The sequence below is a fragment of the Vicugna pacos genome, chromosome 8, assembly GCF_048564905.1.
Source record: "Vicugna pacos chromosome 8, VicPac4, whole genome shotgun sequence".
Lineage (NCBI taxonomy): Eukaryota > Metazoa > Chordata > Mammalia > Artiodactyla > Camelidae > Vicugna > Vicugna pacos.
Window position 1 is genome coordinate 63,826,289 of NC_132994.1, and position 17,894 is coordinate 63,844,182.

Genomic DNA, 17,894 nt, shown 5'->3' on the forward strand with positions numbered 1-17,894 from the left:
CAGGTCTTAATGAGGCAAAGAAATTATGCTCCAAAAGACAGTCATGTTGGCCTAACTTGGTCCCAGACTAAAAACTAGAGTGTGCAGAGAAATGATGGATTCTGTCCTCTTTACTTATCATGTCCTTCAGCCAGCCTTTTCATAGACTTGAACAGAGAGCCAAAGATATAGTCCCTGGTGGGGGCCTGGATTGGAGTTGTTGGTGGATAGCAAGCCCCTGTGTTTCAGGGACGTAGGTTGGCCATCAGGCCTCACTGAGACTCTGGCCCAGGAAGAAGGTCATACTGTAGGCAAGGACTGGATTTTATCCCACTGCTCTAGGGAAACTCCAGTCAGAGAATCAACAGTGGGCTCTTAACACCTGTGTCTCTTCCCCTCTATTCATTCTTCAGTTTCCTTCATTTTACCACATTTATCCATCTCAATGTAAATTCTCCTAACGAGGGTTTTCTAATTGCTTATTCAGGTCAACTCCTTGACAATTAAAGGGAAAATCAGAAGTTTTATATACGATGGTGACTCTCGAGCTATTAAGACAGCTGTTGTTATGTAAATTATCTGCCTTTTTTTCTCTATTAGATAGTGAAATCTTGAGGGATAGTAAATATTCATGTCAGTTGAAAAAATATTTTGGAGAATAATGATTTCTTTTGTTTAGCAACGTTTGATAGCCTGGATGTAATCATAGTTCTCTATAGGAAATGAGATGCTTCATCTATCTTGGTGGGAATATCTGAAAAATCTGTTTACCCAGTACCAAGTAACAAATGAAAACAAATATAAACGATTCTACAGATACTGTGGAAATGGACTCTCCATGGTCAGATCCATGCTGATAGATTTGGTCTATACCGCATGCCACACTTGTTCAAAATTAATTCATTTATAAAAAAGCTATACTTATAAAAAGCCTCTAACACGTAGGCAGTATGACATTTCTTCATCTGAGAGCAATCTGTATATCTTATTACCATCTCTAGCTAAAAATACTTTATGAATTCTAGATTCTTGTATGGAGTTAATCTTCCAGCTCAAGTTCACCTTGTTGCTAATTCTCCATCTCATTTCAGTGTGTAGGGGTTGATGTCGTTTTATGTAGAAGGGGAATGTATTTCATCTGTCCCCTTCTCCAGCTGTCAGCAAATCTGTGCCTAGGGGGAAGCTGCAGGGGTCCATATGAGCCACAATCAGCAAGTAGAGCCTTGTCATTGTCTAGAAATGTTCTCTGCGTCTGCCACTCTTATTCCCTTTTCTGCAGCTGAGGAATGGGGTTACGTGAATGAGTGTTTGAAGAATCAAGAACAATGGGGCCTTTGAGTACTTTAGTACAGCAGACCATATTGGTTGCTTACCCCACATGCATTTCCCCACAGTCTCCTCTTCTTTAGCAGAAATCTGATTTTGCTCAAATTGTTCTCCATGGGGAAGGTAATCCCATCCCCAGCTCGAAGGTGAATCCTGAGTAATTTAAGCCTATAATGGTTGTCTCATTTCATTTGCTAATGGTTAGTTGAGATGTGAGCTGGTAGCTTAGACCTGACCAAGGAAACATGAGGGGCAATTTTTCTCAGGACCATCAAAGTAAGATTTTCTGATCTTAAATGAAGCACTCAAGGAAGATAGTTTCTTTTACCTCTGAATTTTGTCATTCTGCATGTGATGGCAGGAATTGCAGCAGCCATCATGTAACTTGTCAAAAGCTAGTCTGAGGACAACACTGATAAACTAGGATAGCAGAGCAGGATGGAACAAAAATATGAAATGAATCCTAAAATCTCCATACCCAAGGACTTCTGTTTTGAAAGAGAATATATTTTCATTTTATTTATTTATCTCTAAGAAAATATAGCCATACTTCAGAGATGTTGCTGGTTTGGTTCCAGGCCACTGCAATGAAGTGAATAATACAATAAAGTGAGTCACATTAATTTTTTGGTTTCCCAGTGAGTATAAAAGTTGTTTACTACACTAAGGCCTATTAAATGTACAGTAGCATTATGTCTAAAAAAATACAAAGTATATACCTTGATTAAAAACACTTTGTTGCTAAAAAATGCTACCCATCATCTGAGTGTTCAGCAAGTTGTAGTAGTAACAACAAAAATCAATGATCACCGTAACAAATATAATAATAATGGAAAAGTTTGAAATATTGTGAAAATTACCAAAATGTGACACAGAGACCCAAAGTGAGCAAATGCTGTTGGAAAAATGACACCGATAGACTTGCTGGATGCATGGTTGCCACAAACCTTCAATTTGTTTAAAAAAACAAAACAAAACAAAACAAAACAAAATAAAAAAACCCACAATGTCTGGGAAGCGCAATATAGCAGATCACAATAAAACGAGGTATGCCTGTATATTTTCCTTATTGTTTGACTTGGGTTTGGTTTTCTGTTACCTGCCAACAAAAGCATTCTTACTGATCTTTGGAGATATGACATAAAGCAATCATGGAAATTCTTTGGCCACGTTCAACCCAGTTGTTCTTAGATGCTGCAGCTCCTCAATTTCCCTGCCCTGTCTTCCAAAGCCCAGTGGGCATGAGGGGCAACACTAGCCCAGAGAATTGATGAGTTTTGGATGGTGCATTTTTCTTGCGTATCACACATGCAACGCACACACGCCAACTTTGTGTAGTCAGATTAAGCTTACAGAGCCAGAAGGTTCTTCACTGATTCATACCAACAAGAATTAAGTAGGTGTATTTTGGCAAAGGGAGAATGACTAAATCGAGACGACACAATTTCTAGAGATACCAGGGCGCAGCTTAAATGTCATGCTTTCGTGGATCCTTCCCTGAGTCCCCAAGGCCGAGCTCGTCACTCCTTCTCCCTGTTCTTGTACCATTGTATTTATATCCCGGGCAGGGCCACAGGTTATCAGAGCAAGTGGTACCAGGGGTTGGTTGTTAGATTGTGAATTCATACAGAGCAGGGGACTAGTTGTAACCTTTGTTGTGTTCACTCATTTAACAACTATTTTTTCCATTTTAATTTTAATTAAAAAAAAATTGGGGGGGTAATTAGGTTCATTTATTTATTTATTTTTAGAAGAGATACTGGGGATTGAACCCAGGACCTTGTGCATGCTAGACATTCACTCTACCACTTGAGCTACATCCTCTCCCACCAACTATTTTTTCTGTATCTACTATATTCCAGACATTGGGCTGGATATTGAAGGTGCAATAGTAAGGAAAAGTGGATGTGCCCCTACAGTCATGGAATTTAGTCTCTAGTCCAAGACAGACAATCAGGTCATCACAATAATCAATTAATTTCTTGCCGATAACCAAATGAATTGCATTCAGTAATTATCTACTGAATTCAGTTACAGGATTTTCAGTATGCCACAGGGTCTCTTACCTCCTGAAAGTCAGCCCAGGTTCATATTGTGGCTGAAAGATTCCCAGAGACAAACAAGATTCAGCCCTAGTGTGTAAACTCCTTTCACGTCTCTGCTTGCACATGTTTGCTAATATCTCATTGGCCAACGCAAGCCGCATGGCCAGTCCCAAGGTCCTCGTGGAAGAGCATTATGCTCTTCATAGATATAGGCAGGTAGCATTGGTTGGGGGCAGTTACTACACCAATCTGCCACACTGTTTTTAAGTGTGGTTTATGTTATGAAAAACTTAAACTCAGCCAAGGAATTTAAACAATGATCATTTGAATCCAAAAATAAGTTTCTTGCTACAAATTCACACTCAAACTAAAATTTGATTCAGACCTTTTAAATGGGACAAAATAGTGTGGTTCACAATGAACAGTGGATCTAAGCCTTTGGTCTTAAAATCTTTACCCAGTGCTTTGATGAGAGAGAGGAGTAGTGGCAACCAAGCGTGACTGGTCACCCTGCCTTTGTGCCATTTACAATGAGGGCCATCTTTCCTTGTGAAGTCTGTAATGAGAATAATTAACTCTTCTCCCCACCAATATCCAGAGGAAGCCATTCTAAACTGAATGATTGGCTCATACCAATAATACTTGCTAGAAATTATGAAATGTATGATCAATAACCAATATTTCTCCTCTACTGCATTATAACAAATGAAGTTTTAGATTAGGTTCAGGGTAGAAATTCTTAACTAAAAATAAAAAATAGGATGGATGTAAAGAAATAAAGCTTCACTTTAAGCAGACTTTTTTTTAAGTGATAGCTATATTTTTTAAACATTTTTTATTGAGTTATAGTCATTTTACAATGTTGTGTCAAATTCCAGTGTAGAGCACAATTTTTCAGTTGTACATGAACATACGTATATTCATTGTCACATTTTTTTTCGCTGTGAGCTACCACAGGATCTTGTATATATTTCCCTGTGCTATACAGTATAATCTTGTTTATCTATTCTACATTTTGAAATCCTAGTCTGTCCTTTCCTACCCCGTGACCCCTTGGCAACCACATGTTTGTCTGTGAGTCTGTTTCTGTTTTGTGTTTATGGTTTCTTTTTTTTTTTTTTTTTTAGATTCCACATATGAGCAATCTCATATGGTATTTCTCTTTCTCTTTCTGGCTTACTTCACTTAGAATGACATTCTCTAGGAGCATCCATGTTGCTGCAAATGGCATTATGTTGTAGTTTTTTATGGCTGAATAGTATTTCATTGTATAAATATACCACATCTTCTTTATCCAGTCATCTGTTGATGGGCATCTAGGCTGCTTCCATGTCTTGGCTATTGTAAATAGTGCTGCTGTGAACATTGGGGTGCAGGTGTCATTTGAAGTAGGGTTCCTTCTGGATATATGCCCAGGAGCGGGATAAGCAGACTCTTAAATCTTAAAATTCCATATAAACTAAAGTTCTGTGCTTGTTTTATTTGAAGAAGTGTGCAATTAAGAGAAAATGTGTTATAGATCTGAATGGTGAGTTAAACTAAGATGTGGGTCTGGTAGAAAGATTATCTACCCAAAGACATCTACAAAATTACATATTCTGGTTGGAAAGTTAATATATAAAGTCACTTGAATTGATTAATATTAATAATGAAACAACTCCAGATCTAGAGCTAATTTGAGGACCCTGCATTCTTCTCTGTTCTTACTGGGAAATCTGTGACTCTCATTCCCAGAGTTTTGTTTGATAAGGACTTTTGGATCACTGAACACACAGCATTTAAGAAAGTGCCAGAAATAGCTAGAATTGGTCCAGATTTACTACAACAGTATTACTTATAGTGCCTTTGAACTCAACAAAACATACGAGGCGTATATACATGCATATATACACACACAGGAGGATCAGATGGGATTGTCAAACCCATATTGGTTTCTCCGTTTTGTTTTGATTATAAAAGCCGTAGAGAAGGTTTAAGGGGCTCTCAGAAGAGTGGACAGAGGTTTCGAACACAAGTGCAGTAGGGCTACCATATGTATGTGGAAGCAAGGCCGGGTCCTGTGTAAACAATTTGAAGTATTCCTTCAGAATGGTTTATCCTCTAAAACTTTTGCATCTTCCCTGTTCTGCTCATGTTTCATGTATGGGGCATGTGGACCTCATTTCTCTTTTCTGTCAAACATATGAGTATTTCATGGACTCACTTTTCCATGGGCTAAACTGAGGTTTGAATTTTAAAATCTGTAGCATACTATAGTAATGAGATACCCAGATTATGGACTTCTGTCTGTGATTCACATACTGACTAGAGGAAGAAGCATAAAGAGTGTTGCAGAATTAAAAGTCAATCTGCCTTTTCTTAATATGTGTATTTCCTTTACATCTGTCAGTTTGAAATTTGAAAGTGTTCATCTGTCCATGGCATTGATAGCATTCACCCAAGGTCATCTGAAATTTGAGTTTTTAACCAAACTGGAAGTCATTTTTTTTTTTCCTGAAGCAGAGTTCAACTATGGTAGTTTAATCATCACTTCCAAAAATTACTTCTGGCTCCTTTTGAAAATTGCTTTTTTGTATGAGGATTCCATTACAGTATGCAGGGTATTACATTCCTGGAAATAATGTAATGATGTTGTACATCATGGAGACAAGGACTTTGGGTAGACCAAAATGGAATATTTAGAGTGCAGAATGCCATTTAGATAGCCCTCCAAACATCTGTAAGTATTGTGTATCCCTGCCTTAACATCATGGAGTGTGAACAGGAAGGAGCCTTGAAATCATCAGGTTTAGTAAGCCCAGTTTATACATAAGGAAACTTTGGCCCAGAGAAGTTATTCAAGGTCACTTGTTCAAGGTCACTCAACTAATTTGGCCAAGGGGAAACCCAGAGTTTCATGACTTTCAGTCCAGCCAACTTTTTTCACTCCGCCATCCTTTTTCTTATGTACTACAGCAAATAAGAATGTTTCAAAATATAAATGTCCTTACAGTTTTAGAGAACAACCAAAATAGCATCCTTTAAATGATAAATATGACAGCATTGGTTCTAAAACAACATTTAATAGTATTTTCATCCTAACAGTCTATCTATTTAATAGACAGATACGTATTAATTATCCATGCTGCACATACCAGGTAGACCCAGTCTATTAGAGGAATAAAAACAGATGTATTTGTACAGGATTTATAGCTATATTTGTCTTTCTGTAGGTAACATTTGACGTGGAACTATTTCAAGTTGGAGCAGGGGGAAAGGAGAAAGCATAAAGTTCAGATCTGGCAAGGCTTCTGGAAGAAGATGGGTTATGAATAATTAGAGGATACAGTGATGTCATATGAGAGTCATGGGCAGGAAGAACTTTCTACTGAGGAAGTATGGCAGTGAGGGAAAAGAGAGTTCTTTAGTGGGTCCTGTTTGTTAGAATGGAGGAAATGAGCCCAGGGGACTAGAGAGTCAATGGTGATTCGACAGAGATGCATGCGTCAGAAGACCTTTAATCGCTTGATGGGCAAAAGCCAGTGAGGATCACTACTGAGTTCTGGGAAGCACTGCTGGAAGGCTGAGCCCCATGTGGACTTTAGTGTTTGGTGATGGTCTTAAAAAAACAACAACAACAACAAAAAAATAGCTCAAGGTGATTAAAACTATGGAAAGGAAGAGAAAACATAAGAGGAGCATAAAGGTAGATTTATTACATGACAAGCCCAAAACAGAGTGGGACATGTACAGACATGGTTCTGAAAGACAACCATGAATGCCCATGGGGTTGGAATTCATGTCTGTAATTCTACTGGAACTTTTTTTAATATTTCTTTTATGAATATATTTGACAAAGAACAATGTTAAAAGCTAGTGTTAATTTTTAAGGCATTTCCAGGTTATTTCTTGATAATAATATGGATTGAAATTAATCATTTAATGGCTTCAGAAGAGAGCACCATTTACTGGGTTATCAACCAGCCCTCCCCTCTTATGGATGAGGAAGCTGAGGCTCCCCGTGTGACATGACCAGCTCTGGGCATCACAGTGTCCTAGGAAGCTTTCAAATAAGGACTCACTGAATGGATCTGAGCTGCTCAAAGTCACATGGACAGTGAGTAGCAGACCTGTCCCTGAGTTCAAGCCTCACAAAACTCTGGCCATGACTCTTCCCCTCACTGGTGTAAGTAACCATGGAATGGAGGTGCTATAAAGTCACAACGTGAATTTCATTCCTCAAAGAAAATAATTTCATCTTTAGCATAATATTAGTACTAAGGGGCCAATGCTTTGATGGTGTTTAGTATACATTTCAGTCAACTTACACATTCTGTTAAACCGGCACACCCGTTTGCTAATCATTCTGGGTGAGTAGACATTTACTGTAGTGTAAGCATATTTGTCAGGTTAATCGTGACTTTGAACTATGGGTGGGAGGCCATCGGCACTCCAGGGAGGCCCAAGGAGGATAAGACAGTGCCTTTCTCCAGAGTGCCCAGACTATTCTCCAGTATCATGGGGGCAATCCCCACCCCCACCCCAATCCCTCGTAAGGCTGCACGGAACCACCCAGCAGCTTAACGTGGAAGGTTGGGAGGCCTGTACAATATTGGTTCCTCAAAATGGACCTAGGGTAGCATTCCTGACCCCCATCCTAGACTTTCTGTTTCAGTCAGTCTCAGAGTAGGGCCCCCAAATCTGGGGTTTTTAAAGTTCTATAGGTAATTCAAATATATAGACATTTGGGAACCGCAACTTGTAATATACCATATTAAACATCATTTTGCAAAGACTTAAAAGCAGGATTGATGTTAATTCCTCCAGTAAGATCGGTCCCCATAGAGACCTATAAGCATGGGCTATGAAAGTCTACATCCAGACTAAGTTTACTTTTTACCTGGAAAGTCTTCTTTCCCCTCCCCATTTCAAACCGGGGGTAAGCTATTGAAATGGTGGATGTCATCTGGTGGTAGTTACTGTTGTGCTCAGGATTTTGGAGAGACTTCTGTTTATTTGGCATGTTCCACACAAGCCTGTCAGACCCTGGGGATTTGTGGCATTTGCAGAACTTACAAGGCAGGCAACATAAAAATATATAATTCATAGAGTGAAATATTTTGGAGCTCCCTTCACTTTTACAAATTGGCCATAAAATAGAAACCACAGACATAACATTCGTATTACCAGAGTTGCCAAGAATGAAGAATCATTTGGGCCAGGGGTAGGGGGGTAAAGGGTTTTGCTGTGTACTTCTTTATAGAACACCCAAAGAAAGGGTAAGGATTCAAAATGTGTGTGCAAATGAGAGTGGGAGCAGTAAAGTTGAGATGCCTGATAATTGGCAAATATCTGTGGAAGAAAATGGGGATTTTTGAGGTTAATCTTAAGAAGTCTTTAGAAATCTCTGCACAGTCATAGGTTTACCATTTGAGGGCATTTGCTTATCTTGATGGACATGTCAAGTGCATTTAGGATATTATATACATTTTACTATGATTTATTGCTTCCTATTTTGTTCCTTTTGTAGTGAAGTGGGTCACAATATCCAGGCTGCTGTGACTCCTTACAATAGATTAGGGGGAAGGGGTAAAGGGAAAACTGCATCCTTCTCCTCTTCTTCTCCCATTAGCTGCTCTGACACTTCCGGCTTACATTAGCTTATAAAACATGTTCTGAGTCCAACCGACTCCTGTCAGCTCCACCTGAGCCTTCTGGGGACATAAGTAATGGATGACTAATGACCAATGATACTGGTTGTGATAGTTGCCTGTTGAACAATAGCATTAAATGAGGTTGGACACATTCAAGACATGACAAAAAGAAATAGCATCTCTGTTGCAGAAGTCAAGCTGAAGATCATTTTCACCCTGTGATGTTATAGTAGGATAGACAAGAGTCTTGTCTCAGGGTCAAGAAAGCTGCGAGCTGGGGTTTAGTTGGTACCTCCCGCTTTTTAGCTTTGTGACCTTGAACATGCCAAATGATCTCTCTGGCCTCAGTTTACTCATCTAAAAATAGTCTTAATATCTACTTTCCAGGATATTTGAGAGAATGAAAAGACAAGATAAAGCTCTAACAGAGTCGAGCACAGATTGGGAGGGAGCTGGAATGGATGGATTATTGCAGATTACCTCTAGACCTCAAACTCTGTCATTCTGTGAGTCTATGACATGTGGGAAGGGAGGGGGCACACAGGAGAGTCACTTAGGTGCTATTAATGATGCTTAAATTGTTTGATACTTTAAAATCCTAGAGAAATGCCCAGCTAGAGTGAAGATAATTATGCTATTTGATTCAGTATTGTTAACACGGATTAAAAGAATTTACATGGCACAGAGCCTGGTAGAGGGTCAGGGTTGGCCCTCCGTATTTTTCACCATTGTTCCAGAAAGTACACTTTAAATAAAAAATGACAATGACTGGTAAAGCAGACTTCAAGAGCAAATTTATAGTTCTACTAAAAGCAGGGATGAATCAACTTGTTACCATTGGTAATTTTAACACATCATCCAACCATCAAATTAACACATTGGTTTGGCCTGACTAAATCTGCCAATTCCAGTGGACTCCATAGGTTTTTAGGAAAGGGTTTAAAAGTCCCACCCTAAATTTGAGAGAACTTCATATTTGCGACGGTGTATGCTGTGTCTTTAAAAGTCACAAGACTGATGCCAGAAGCTTTATCTGAAAACACATTTCCTCGCTCTACGTTCATACTCTGTAGCTGTACATTGGTGTTTAAAGAAATGGTAAAATTGGAGTCATGCTGGGGATGTTAAGCTCTCCTGTTTTTCAATTATTATTGTAGATGTAGCTTCAGGAATGATGCAGGGATTTTAGTTTTTATATGTGTTCTTTTTAAATAACAATATTTATAATCATTATTTGGGAGCTTTCCACAAAACTGATGAAATAATTGGAATGAATGTATTTTTTAAACACTAACCAATAACCCAAAGGTAAATAACATCTTGAGCTATTAGCAAAAGGTTGTAGATAGATATTAAGCCTGCACCTGCATTAATTACCTAAGAAATTCCAGGGAAATTAAGTGTTTCCACCTAAGGTTTCTAAGTGCCTCTGTTCTTCATTTAAATCTTCTAAGGTATACCTGCACTCTTAGAATAAAGTACTTAATATGTGGTAACTCACATCTTCTAAGTCATCAATTTAGTCAAAACAAATTCTCCCTTGTTGTTCTATGCTGTGCTAGAAGACAAGGAAAAATGCATTCACCTAATTCCTGAACAGTTTATTTTTCCAAAGAAATTAAAATTTGTGTTTATGTTGGCAGCTCTGTTAGAACTGTAGTCCATCTCCCAGCCTGGTTATTATGGAAAGTCCAACTTACAAACACTATTAATATCATTACATTGAACATGAAGCCCAGTTCAACCTCCCTGGGTCATAACCTCATAAATAAGAACTAAGTGATTTATCTGAATATCTGAACTTCTGCAGTCATTGCCAGAGAACAGACTTTTGGGATACTCCATGGATTGAACCATCAGTAAAATGACCTTTTATAATGATGGTCTTTTTACCCTGATGAGTTTTATTAGCATTTGGTCAGAAAGATCAGCTATCTTTGAAGATTATTCTGGACTCACAGTTTAGTGGAATCATTGTGTTAACTCGTAAATCCCTTCAAGCTGCCAAGAACCAGTCAATGCCTGTTGAGGCCCTGTATATACAAGGCATTTTCTAGGCACTGTGAGGACACATAATAGAAGATACTGTCTGGCCCTAAGGAAACAAAGTACTACTTATTTTAAAAATATATATTTATATATGCTGGAAAAACTATATCATAGTGGTACATGACTGGTTGTTAAGTGAATGGTGTGGATATTCTGTTTTACTCCAATGACAATTAGCCTTGAAGCTCCGAATTTATGAAATGCTACTTTGCATATAAAATATCTTAAGAAAATAAGTAAACCTACAATTACAAAGACAAAAATTCAACTTACATACCAAAGGCAAATTTGGGGTATATTTATGTTTATATTGTACTATATTCTTTAGTTATGGGCCTTTTTATGGCCTTTTGTTATGAATACGTGCTAAGTGAAGGAATCTTTTGATCATTTGTCAATTATTGCTCAATGCTGAGCATTCAAAATGGAAATAATATCTTTGCTGAGGATATAAATATTTGATCAGATGCTGTGTGTAATTGCTTATTAGTCTATCAAAATCATTATAACTGGGCAATTAGAAAAGAAAAAGAAATAAAAGGCATCCATACTGGAAAAGAAGTAAACCTATCTGTCTGCAGATGACATGATCATGTGTATTGAAATCCTAAAGAACCCACACAAAATACTATTAGAGTTAATAAGTGAGTTTAGCAAGATTAGAGGATACAAGATCAATATACAAAAATCAGTGAACAGTCAATACAAAAAATTAATTAAGAAAACAATTCCATTTATAATAGCATCAAAAGGAATAAAAGGACTGTGCGGCCTGCATACTGAAAATTGCAAAACATCAATGAAACAAATTAAAGGAAAATCGAATAACTAGAAAGACATTCATGTACATGTATTGGAAGACTTAATATTATTAAAGTGGCAATAGTCCTCAGATTGATCTACAGATTCAACACAATCTTTATCAAAATCTCAACTGCTTTTTTTGCAGAGATTGACACACTGATCCTAAAATTTATATGGAGATGCAAGGGACCCAGAATAGCCAAAACAGTCCTGAAAAAGAAGAACACAGTTGCAGGGAGTCACCCTTCCTGATTTCAGAACTTACAATAAAGCAAAATAATCAAGACTCTGTGGTACCAGCGTAAGGATAAACATATAGGTCAATGGAATAGAACTGAGAGTCCAAAAATAAACCCATATATGTATGGTTAGTGGGTTTTCAATAAGGGTACCTAAACAGTTAAATGGAGAAAAAGTTAATCTTTTCAATAAATGGTGCTAGGACAAATGGATATTCACATGCAAAAGAATGACATTAGATCAGTAGCTCACACCATACACAAAATCAACTCAAAATGAATCAAAGACCCAAATGTTAGCACTAAGACTATAAAACTTTTCAGAGAAAACATAGGTGTGTATCTTTGTGATCTTGGATTAGGCAATAGTTTCTTAGATAGGATACCAAAAGCACAAGCAACCAAAGAAAACTTAGATAAATTGAACTCCATCGAGATTAAAAACTTGTGCTTTGACACTGTCAAGAAAGTAAAAAGACATCCCACTGAATGGGAGAAAATATTTTCAGGTCATATATTTCCAAATCCAGAAAAAATACAGAACTTTTAAAACTCAACAATAAAAAGACAAATAACTCCATTTTAAAATGAGTAAAGGATTTGAATAGACATTTCTCCAAAGAAAATATACAAGTGGCTAATAAACACATCATCAAATGTGCTCAACATCATTAGTCATTAGGGAAATGCAAATCAAAACCACAATGAGATACCACTTCATGTCCATTAAGATGTCTATAATAATAATGATAATAAAAAAACAAGCAATAACAAGTGTTGGCAAGGATGTGGAGAAATTGAAACTCTCATCCGTTGCTGGTGGGAATATAAAATGGTGCAGCTATATTAAAAACAGTTTGGCAGTTCTTCAAAAAATTAAAGAGTTATTCTATGATCCAGCAATTCCACTATAGGATGTACTCAAGGCAAAATCAAAACCATATGTCCACACAAAAACTTATACATAAACGTTCATAGCAACATTATTGATAGTTGGCAAAAAGTGGAAGCAATCCAGATCAAATGTTCTTCAACTGATGAATGTGTAAACAAAATATGGTATATCCATACAATGTAACGTCATTCAGCCATGTAAAGAGATGAAGTACCAATTCACACAACAGCAACACTGATGAACCTAGAAATCATTATGCTCAGTGAAAGAAGCCAGACACAAAATGCCATGTTATATGATTCTGAACATGTGAGATCTTCAGAATGCTCTAGACAAAACCATAGAGACAGAAGGTAGGTAAATGGTTTCAATGGATCAAGGTAATGAAGTAAATGGAAAGTAACTGCTAACAGGTATGGAGTTCCTTTTAGGGATGATGAAAATGTTCTGCAATTACGTAGTGGTGATGGTTCACAACTTAGTGAATATACCTAAACGTACTGCGTTGTACACTTTAAAAGGGTGAATTTTATCATATTTAAATTACATCTCAACTTTAAAATTTCCTATATTTTCTTTGAGTACTCTCCAGATTAAATTGTAATAATATATAAGCATAATATAACTTGCAAAAGAATATTATCATTAAAGCACACATTTATATAGTTTCTTCCTAAGGAAAAACAAAAGAAGCTTATAGATGGCATGAAATTTTGCCAGGGTTAAGTATCAGTGCAGATAGGTAATGAGTCCAGCGTTTCTCTCAAGTTAACACTATGAAGATTAAACATGAGCTCATTACTTCTGTCCTCTCATTCACTCCATATGGACCTTTCTCATTTAGATGGAGCAAACACTTATTATTCTGAAACTGAGGGAAGGGGCCGAGCTGCTTTAACCCCAAAGTCGCTCATTTGCTCTCTGGTTCTTTCCCAGGTGCTGCCTTTCCCGAGCCAGGTGGTGTATAACAGAGTTGGCAAGTGTGGGAGTCGTACCGTGGTCTTGCTTCTGAGAATCTTGTCGGAGAAGCATGGATTCAATTTGGTCACTTCAGACATTCACAACAAAACCAGGCTTACTAAAAATGAACAAGTAAGTTGTCTCTGCCCATGGTTAAACTGTACTTTGCTTTAACTCGTTTGTGTAATTAGTGGGTGCCTTCTAGAACACCCTTTAAACCCCTAACGAATGAACACCAGAGGTATAATTTCATTCTGTATTTTTGCCAGAGTGTGGAAGGAAGTTTAAGTCAGGGCTCTGACAGAAGTCTTCAAACCAGGAAATTTCCCTGAGGAATACTTTTCTTAAGACCAGTGAAGGGCAGAGTCCACTGGTCATTGTCTATTTAGCTAAAATGAGCAATGCTTCAATCTCAGATGGTTACACCACTGAGCTATAAGTAGTCCTGGCATCCTGAGAGCAAAAATAAGACAACTTTATTTTAATATTTCTTCCTCTGCATTTCCTCAGAAGTGTCTCACATTTTTCTGGTTATCATAAAGAGACTACCCTCTTTGGGCCAGGAATCTGGTTGGTTGATGGGGCATGAACTTCCTGTTATAGTAAGTTCAAGGGGTCTTGAGCTTCCAAAACAGCTTTTGGCATATTCAGTGGTGGCAAAAGAATTGTCCAATTTCCCAGGAACAAATCTGCGCTAATATAGCCGAGCCGTACAAGTGGACATGCTGGTGGTGGAGTAGGGGTGCTATACTCTGGCAGGAAGCTGTGGAGACAGATCCTACTTTGTAAGCTTATGCCAAAGTAGGGCTGATGGTCTCTACTCAGGTGCTTTGCTGATGAAGAAAAGTTAGGCCTGGTGCTCTCACAGTCCTTGTATAGAATCAAGGTTGTTAGCCTGGTCTCAGAAAGTTGCCTCTGTCCCCTTAGATACTTAGGATGGATGAGTGGCCACCAGTGTAAGTCGGAGTTCTCCAGAGAACAGAATCAGTAGGATGGAGATATATCTATCAATAGACGGATAGATAGAAAAGGAGATGTCTTGTGAGGAATTGGCTCATGTGACAGTGGAGACTGAGAAGTCCCACAACTTGCCACCTACAAGCTGAGAGCCCAGGAAAGCCACTGGTGTAATTGAGTCCGAGTCCAATTCCAAGTGTGAAAGGCCTGAGAACCAGAGGAGCTAATGCTGCAGATCCCAGTCCAAGAGCAGGGGAAGAATATAAGATGAGATGCCCCAGCTTAATTCAGTAAGGTTGGGGAAAAAATCATACTCCTCCTCCCTCCATATTTGGTTCTACTCGGGCCTTCAAGGGATTGGATGAGGCCCACCCACAGTGGGCAGGGAAATCTGCTTCACTGAGTCCAATGATTCAAATGCTAATTTCAACCAGAAATACCCTCACAGGAACACCAGAAATATTGTTTAATCCGGAGACCCCCTTGACCAGTCAAGATGACACCCAGAATTAACCATCACACCATTCAATGAGTCTGTAAGTTTGGGAAATAAACAAGGCACATTGTTTACTATCAGGTTGAGACTATAATTATGGAAATTTCCACCCATGTCTACTTCTTTTTGACATAACCTCCATTTTTGAGGCATTCAAAACCTCTCATATTTCCTTTCCTCTCAAGGGAAATATGCAGTAAGTAGCCTTCCTTCCTCTACTATCATGGGGGACGATAGGACTATTTTAAGTCAGTAACACAGACAACAGTACTTGGTATAAAGCCTGTATGTTTAGTGTCTTCCGCAGGGAAAAGATCAGTACGTCCATCCCTTTGAAAACTTCCATTAAAGAGTCTCTGAGTAGTAAGTCCAAATAATCGTCAGCAATCAAGAAAAGCTATTTGAGATCACCCCTTGCAGGTTCTCTCGTAGGCTCTCGATAGAAAAATTACATTTGTTGACATTTAAGGATATCACATTTTATAAGGGTAGATTCTCTTTGAATTCCTTACCTGGTTGAAGAGCTGATATGATTAGGGCTGGTTATGCCCTTTTCACTACCTGGAAGAAAATGATTGTAATAGATACCCTTTGTTGTTGAAATTTTATTATAAATGTTAAATATGGTTTTCTTTTGATTCTTCGGGTCTACTTATCAGATTATACTTAAATGTTCCTATGCGTGGGAACTATTCTCAGTTCTCGCAGCCTCGTGAAACACAATAGCTCAATTTTAGTTCCCACTGATGAAAAGTGTAACCAAGAGGCAGCAAAGAAACTAAGGTATTAGACAGTGAGATGTTCAGGAAGGCCCTGGAAGAGAGAGCACAGAATATAATATTTAAATTTACTACAAGATTTTACATGAATCAACCTACTTTTTTCCCCATGAGGAGCACATATGAGAAAGTAAAGTACAGTCGGAACTGTCAAAGGAAGGCTCTAGATTAAAAATTAAGAATAATTTACTAATGTTATATAGTTTGTAAATCTTTTAGAAAGGGTTAAAGCCAAAGTCATCCTTCTCCTCTAAAACAGAGGTTAGTTCTCATCTGTTTGGAATGATTGGCTTGTCCAGAAGCCAGGGAATAGACTAGACAATCTTTTAAGGTTCTTTCCAGCCTGTGATTCTGTGATATATTTATACAACTTCTACCATAATCTGTGTATAATTAGTTGAAACATTTCTGATTCCTGTGGTCAGTGTGACCTAGAATATATTTCATTACTTCCTTATTCCAGATTCCTATTAAATTATAAGACAAGTTTTAAAAACTTCAGAGAAAGGTAAAGATACAACAGAAAAAAAAACAATTTCTTTGTAAAAAGAAACATAAGGTGGTGACAGTTGCCACTCTGCAGACAGCTGACCAGGCCGTGACATACAGAGTGAGCCACGAAATGCCAGGACAAGGCACCAGGTTTGAAAGCGGTTCAAGAATGTTTAAAGAAAATCTTTTTTTCCTTGTTATATGCATCTTTTTACTAAAGTTTAAAGTGCATAAAACAAGCAGAGAAAAAATATTATTTTAACCTAATATATTCAAGAAATAATTTGTGGTATGAATGGCTCCTCTTCTTGGTAATTTATTAAAGGAAAAGGGGAGAAGTGATTTAGGAGATGAGTTAAAGTTTTATAGTCAGTGGTTCTCAACATCAGACAAACAGAACCCTGAAAGTACGTTCCCATGGAAATGTTGTTCTCTGAAGTTAATAACAATGGCGCTTCAGGTGCGGCACGAGTTAAACAGGCTCTTGTGGGCTGACCCAGGACTCCATCCACCATGTGGAACGTTTCTTTTATGAGAAAATGTGTTCCAAGTTCCAAACTACTGACTTACAAATGAACTTCGGAAAAGTATCCGCTTATAAAACCGAAATTATCTGTACCATTTCATTCATAGACAATGGCACCTCCCTGGGCCAAAGTCAAATTCACACATACGTTTCTCCCTGGAGGGTGGCTGTCATCACACCACACACACACACACACACACACACACACACACACACTCAGTACTAGATTTTAAAAATCTGTTTAATGGAATAAGACATTGAAAGGATTATTAAAAAGGAAAGAAAGCATGAAGACAGCAAATGTCTATAAAAATCTCATTACATCTGCCCTTAGAGAAATAGAAATGCCTTTGAAGTTAATATTTTAGAAAACTCTGCCTCAGTTGAAGAGCATGGTCCAGTGTTGGACCTTTGCAGGGCATATAATGCAAATCCATGAGACATCATTTCATTTATGTTGTAAAGCCAGATTTCAATTTCTTGGGTTAGTTTAGATGATCTCTTGGAAAATGGAGATTGCATACAATCTGGAAGATGAGGAACTATTTCCAGAAGACACAGGGTGTGATTTCCAAAAGACTCACAGGCATCTTTCTTAATGGTCTGACCCCTATCTTTCAGAACATTGATCTAAAGACAATAAAAATCGAAGTGCCACAGGCATATCAAAGACATAAGAATTCAAAATTATTTCATTCTTGTTGGAAAGGCCAA

At 37.9% G+C, this 17,894-nt stretch overlaps 1 protein-coding gene across 3 annotated transcripts in view; it reads left to right on the top strand.

Moving 5' to 3' along the window:
* UST (uronyl 2-sulfotransferase) overlaps positions 1-17,894 on the top strand; it is a 385,118-nt gene that overhangs the window by 260,662 nt on the left and 106,562 nt on the right. For all 3 annotated transcript variants that reach the window (XM_072966015.1, XM_072966016.1, XM_072966014.1), the window contains one exon: positions 13,907-14,062. In XM_072966015.1, coding sequence (XP_072822116.1) covers positions 13,907-14,062 — 156 coding nt within the window. The remainder of the gene's footprint in view (positions 1-13,906; positions 14,063-17,894) is intronic.